Source organism: Agrilus planipennis, unplaced genomic scaffold, assembly GCF_000699045.2.
Source record: "Agrilus planipennis isolate EAB-ADULT unplaced genomic scaffold, Apla_2.0 scaffold194, whole genome shotgun sequence".
NCBI classification, from domain to species: domain Eukaryota; kingdom Metazoa; phylum Arthropoda; class Insecta; order Coleoptera; family Buprestidae; genus Agrilus; species Agrilus planipennis.
Window position 1 is genome coordinate 129,288 of NW_020438909.1, and position 6,071 is coordinate 135,358.

Below are 6,071 nucleotides of genomic sequence, written 5' to 3' on the forward strand. Positions count from 1 at the left end.
ATTTTTAAGCGCTTCGAAAATTTTCTAGATGCTAAAGTGCATGTGTAGAAAGAGTTGCAATTTACGAGACGTTGCCTGCCCATAAAATTGGAGACGATAAAACAAAAATAATTGACGATTTGAACTGTAAAACTAGGGCGAACAATATCATTGTATGATGAGCGTATTTTGTGAGCTTAATTACTTCATTTTGGAGTGTTACTGACAAAAATTTGCATTTTTAAAGTGATAGGTAGGTACCTTAAAAATAAAAGCAGCTAAGTTGAACTTTGTATTGTCGTAATACCCGCAAGGTATATCTCAAAAATAATGATAGTGATTTTTAAAAATTTTTCTACTAAATGCTCTCACCTTCAAAGTATAATAATACCGACACACCCTTTGGAAATAATATAAAGCCCAACGATTTTTTCATTAACTATAATAATGATGGAAATAATCTCCTGTAACAAAATTTTGAATGATCACAATTTTTCCTACAGTGTGTTTTTCTAATTATTACTGTGGTACATAACATTTAATTAGCTTTTTAGAATGAAGAAATTGCCCTTTAAAAAATGGTACTACTTGGAACTGTCGTGAGTTTTATTATTATCTAAATTTGTTTTGTATGCACGGAATATATAAAGACACACCATAAACAATTTTTTACAAAAATCTTCTGTTGTATCCGGATCTCCTTCAAAAGAAAACAAAAACGAGAAGTTTGCACTTCTTTTTTTACCAGCGACTCTATTTACTTTAATTAGGTGGTACCTAAGAAACGCGAAATAATTTTTTATAAAATTTTCGAATACTTACTTAATGTTGTGGGAAGGGCACGTCCGAATTTTTGCTTTTCATTATTTGACGTTGTTAGCTTAAGTGAAATAGACCATTTTCATAAATTCCTTGCCGGCAGCGTCACGTTTCGAGATTTATAGGTCTTTCTAATAACTCCCCAAGTCTTTCTTCCCCTTGTACACAACACGTAAAACATCCTTATGGCTTCCATCAAGTATGTTTCCTGACAGCGGCCATATTCACGCTGAAACGATGTTTTTTATTAAAGAGTAAAAGTAAAAATTGCCCCACGAAAGAGAGAGAAATGTTGACTTCAGTATAGTTTATTTCAACTACGAATAAAAGCCACTTACTTAAATATATATTTATAAACTATAAAAAATTTACGAGTAAACGACATTACCCATTGATTTTTGAGATTATCATCGTAATAATTTAGAAGTGTAATACGATAGGCATTCAATTGTCGAAATAATTAAATGAAAAGGTAATCTAGTTTTAAAGTTAGCTATAAGAAATAAAAACATAATTACAGTTAAAATAATTTTTGACAAGTCTTAAAAAAAAAACAAAAAAAATTACCGTTTTCTGAAAGTGATGGCGATGCTGAAAGGGAGATTCTAAAGTTGATGTAGTCTCTTCTTGAACTGGATTATGCATGTATCTGAAAGAATGAATAAGTAAGAGTTTAAAATGAAAGTAAATGGAAGTAAAAATTTAATAAAAGAAAAAAAAAGTTGGTGAAAAATTAAATAAACCTCACAACTACAAGAAATTAAAAGAAAGAATTGTTCCAAAAGAACAGAAAAAAGTTAAGGAAAGAAATCAAGAAATGTTTAAAATAAGGAAATCCTGAAGACACAATTAATGAAAACAATAAATCTTTCTTTGAAGTGTTATCCCCAAAATGCTCGAACAACGACCCTCCAATATACAGCAATTTTCATTTGACGAGTAGGAACTATTTATTATAATTTTGAAAAAGTTAACGAATTAAAAAAAGCATCTATTTATTTAAAAAATAGACAAAAGATATCAAAACAACTATGATCTAAGGATTATTCCGACTATCCGTTCTTTTGATAGAGTTAAGTATCCTAAGTTCTACATAAAATTTTATTATAAATTATTTTATTTTTATTTTTTTGGAAACTGACTTTTTCTAATGGGGGTGCTAGAAATACAGCAAGATAACACGCTAGTAGCATCACGTTGTCTTAAATACGTGTCAAGGATCGTCGATGACCACATACAATTAATTTTTTTTTGCACCCAAATGCTGTGAGGATGCTGTCTTAGTGTATTTTTATCACTCCCACTAGAAAAGGGCCATTTTCTACAGATTCTATTACAGTGTAGAATTTTTTAAATTGTATTACCTACACAAATACCCATAAATTACTTTATATAGTTAAAGTTTTGAATTTACTTTAATTAGAACAGTTGTACAACTATACGTAAAACAGTTGCTATTTCAATGACTGATGTCATATTTGGTTTTATTTGTTAATTAGTTATTCGGTTTACATGCGAGTTTTTCGTGTACACATAGGGGAGAGGAAGTGATTCGATTTTAAGTGGAATTTGAATTAGTTGACGTCCAATAGTCGGGTCACGTAAACGTGGCAACGGGGACGTTAATTGGTACTCATTTTATTTGTGCTAATCCGCTGCTGGATGCTTGTATATATATTTTTTTTTGGTTTGTTTAAGTCCTCGTCCATTTCATTTCTGATTCTGCAACACATCATGTAAATTTATTCTTGCGGTCTGAGCGCGAACAGTAGCTTCCAGTGCGATGGGGCGTCGTAGCTTAGCGTCGACGTAGACGCCGACGCACGGCGTCGGACGCCTGGTGCCATAAAATTGCAGAATGTAATCATAGTGCGGCGAACTGGCGTTCGATTCGCTTTGAGACACGTGCGGGCCTCTCTTTTTCCCCGTTCGACTCGACGCTTTTTCGATCTTGCAACCGACGTAATTTTATGTGTATGTTTGCAACGTTTATGTTGTATTTTTAGTGCGCAAACTTCCTTCGCGCGGATTCTTCGAATTCAAAAATAGCCAAACTGAACTAAACGGTAGTTAAGTTTCCTGGTTGAGAATAATTGTTTGTAAAAGTGGAACGCAAGAGGTAACGCGTATCGGCCGAAACACGTTCCGAAAATAGTTGCGTTTGTTTGAACGATCGTTAGCAGTTAAAGCTAAAATGTTTCTAAATAATAGTGTAAATGCAGAACTATTTGCAGGACGAAGTAATTAAAAATGTCTCCATCAGAAAACTTTGATTAATACGATGTGTTTAATAAAACTATTTTCGCGATGAATTTGGGGGATGGCGTTAAGCCTTCTATTGTTGGTTGTTGCTGCTTTGGCTCTAGCCGCCCCCGATTGGACAGATTGTCCTACTCCTTGTCACTGTAAATGGTCTTCAGGAAAGAAAACGGCAATATGCAGGGAGGGAGGCTTCGTTACCTTACCATCGACCCTCGATTCTGATATGCAAGTTTTGGATCTCAGTGGAAATTCGATTCCACATCTGCCTAGAGATGCATTTAAAAACGCTGGTCTAATTAATTTACAGCGAATATTTTTGCGCAACGCCCATTTAAAAAGAATAAATCGTGATGCATTCAGAGATTTAATCATACTGATAGAAATTGACTTGTCGGACAATGAAATAGCCGAGATTGAACCTGACACATTCCTTGGAAACGAACGGTTGCGAGTAATTTATCTTAACAGAAATCCTATAAGAGAACTGAAGCAAGCTCAGTTTCCTCCTCTACCGCATTTGAGAAGCTTGGAGATGGAGGAATGTCAGCTGGAAGCTGTTCACAGGAATGCGTTCATTTATCTCGCATCCTTGGAGAGTCTGAATATGAAATCCAACAGGCTTCGTTACCTTTCCGAAGCAGCGTTCCTCAACTTCGCACACCTGAAATCTCTCGAACTGAACGGCAATCCGTGGAGTTGCGATTGCAATCTTCGTGGATTCCGAGATTGGTTTCTTTCCAGTAAATTACATTCGGATCCGCTCACTTGTTTCGAACCGGAAAACCTTTCCGGGCTGCAATGGCAAAGCATACCATCGGACGACTTTGCTTGTCCACCCAATATAACACTGTCACATTATCCACAAGTTCGAGTTGAAGCGGGTGGAAATGTAACGTTTGGCTGTCATATCAGTGGAGATCCGGAGCCGGAAGTGACTTGGCTTTTCGATGGAAAACCAGCAACTAGCAACTCTACTATTGTAAGTTCGGAAGAAGGGATTTTAGATAAATGGGTGAACATCAGTGTGGTAAATGTAAGCGATTTGGACGCAGGTGTATATACGTGTCTAGCAAGAAACTCTTTAGAGTCGATTAGTAAGAATGTGACTTTAGTTTTACCGGAAGTAATGACTGCCACAACAGTCAGCAAATCCGATTCCGGTTTGTTAATGTGGATAATTATATGTGTCAGCTGTACGTTTATATTTTCGATTGTTTGTGCCGTAATAGCCGTCGCCTGTGTTAAAGTGCGCGGTAGAAATCGTCGAAAGAACTTGAAGGCTAGCGTCAGTTTTAACGATCAAGAAAAAAAATTGTTAGACGTGAGTATCGCCACGACGACTGACAGAGGTACCGGAAGTTGCGAAGCAATTTCAACGGAAATGGAAATGTCGGAACCGCCGGTTCATATTACAATCGAGAGTGAACCCTTACCGTTGACCGTCTATCCTCCTCCACCTGAGTTTTCCACGAGCGTTCTTCCGGCTGGCGCGTACGGAAATATTTTAATTTCCGTTTCTGTAAGTCGAGATCCGATGATAGACACGTCGAGATGTCCGGACCTTTTGGACCTTCCCCATAGGGCTAGTAAGACTGCAATATATCCAGGAATGGCGACGTTGCCCAGGAGGCCGAGAGCTACATTGCAGTACGACAACATGGGACCCCGGATTACCGCGGGGGGTAGTTCCACGCTCTCATTACCGGATTCTGCGGGAGACGTTCCACCACCACCTCCACCACCTCTTCAACTACCCCAGTGTACCCCGCTTACTTCCGAGTTTGTATCTCTTTAATCATCCTGTGGTTTGTCTTCAATTAGTGCCTTTGCTCATAAAATTTATTGCATTTATTTGTTGTTTAGGCCATGTGTACCTATACATAATTCAGTTCTAATTTCTTGTCCGTAAAGATCGATAATCACTTATGATACGATATTCGTTAAAAATCTGTAAGGCGTCCGCAACCATTTCGTTGAATTACTTACTACCAAAGATATAGTTTGGTTTATATAGAGAAAAACAATGTTTTAATGCAATCTGATATATAGTTGATAAAAATTAAGTTGAAAAATGCTTGGTAAACTTTCGGAAATAAGAAATTATTGAACGTGTTAATAATAATAAATAATTACGTATTTTTAAAATATCAGGAGTTGATTAACTTTTTCAAAAGTTTGATATGGATACAATTTACAATGACAATACTTTTGTGAAATAAACATCATTACTGTATATTTAGTTGGAAATGTTAAAGATGTACAATTGAAATTAATATTTAATGTGGGGCGCCTCATGGATGTCACTTCGTCAATCAGTAATACCATACCTAAATACTTAGATAGATAGAAATAATTCAAAGTTACATTTGTAAATACCCTTTATCTGCTTTCATGATATACCTAATACATTGTTATTTAAAACAATTTCTTGTTTCGTATTAAAGAAAAGTATTTCTACTTTCGTCTAATGAATAATATAAGCTCATACTACGTATATTATTATCTATATTCATAAAAGATGTTCAATTGAATTTTGGAGTAAATTTTATATGTTTTTATTTGGGAAAAAGGAAGATATGGTTTATTATTTGTTAAAATTAGAAAAACGTATTACCTGTACACCACTTTTAAGGTATATGTATCGTTTTTTTTTGTAATATACGTATAGAAATTTTATGCAATCTTTTTATTTTTAATATGTAAAGGTACCTAATACTTAAGTGAGATTGAACCGAAAATGCATTTTAGACAAACTGGCTTTGGTTCCTTCCATATTTATGAGTTGATTTTAAATTTTTTCATACGAAATTAGGAAAGCTTTATGAGATGTGCTTGCTTTATCGCACTTTTTCCTTACACTTATTAGTTCATTTTTTACGCAGAATCGTGTAGAGTGACGCTGCTGGTTTTATAATCCTATCTAATAAGAATGCTATGTCGTTAAAAGCACAAAGAGGGGTTTTTATGGCTTTTATGTACAATAGCGATAAGGGATGATGGTAGATCCATGT

General features: G+C 35.3%; 1 protein-coding gene across 1 annotated transcript; it reads left to right on the forward strand.

Annotated features, from left to right (window-relative positions):
- Positions 1-2,335: 2,335 nt before the first annotated feature.
- LOC108741655 (peroxidasin-like protein) lies at positions 2,336-5,679 on the forward strand. Its single transcript, XM_018476525.1, has one exon. It carries the CDS (start codon positions 3,119-3,121, stop codon positions 4,853-4,855), a length of 1,737 nt encoding a protein of 578 aa, XP_018332027.1. The 5' UTR covers positions 2,336-3,118; the 3' UTR covers positions 4,856-5,679.
- Positions 5,680-6,071: the final 392 nt, after the last annotated feature.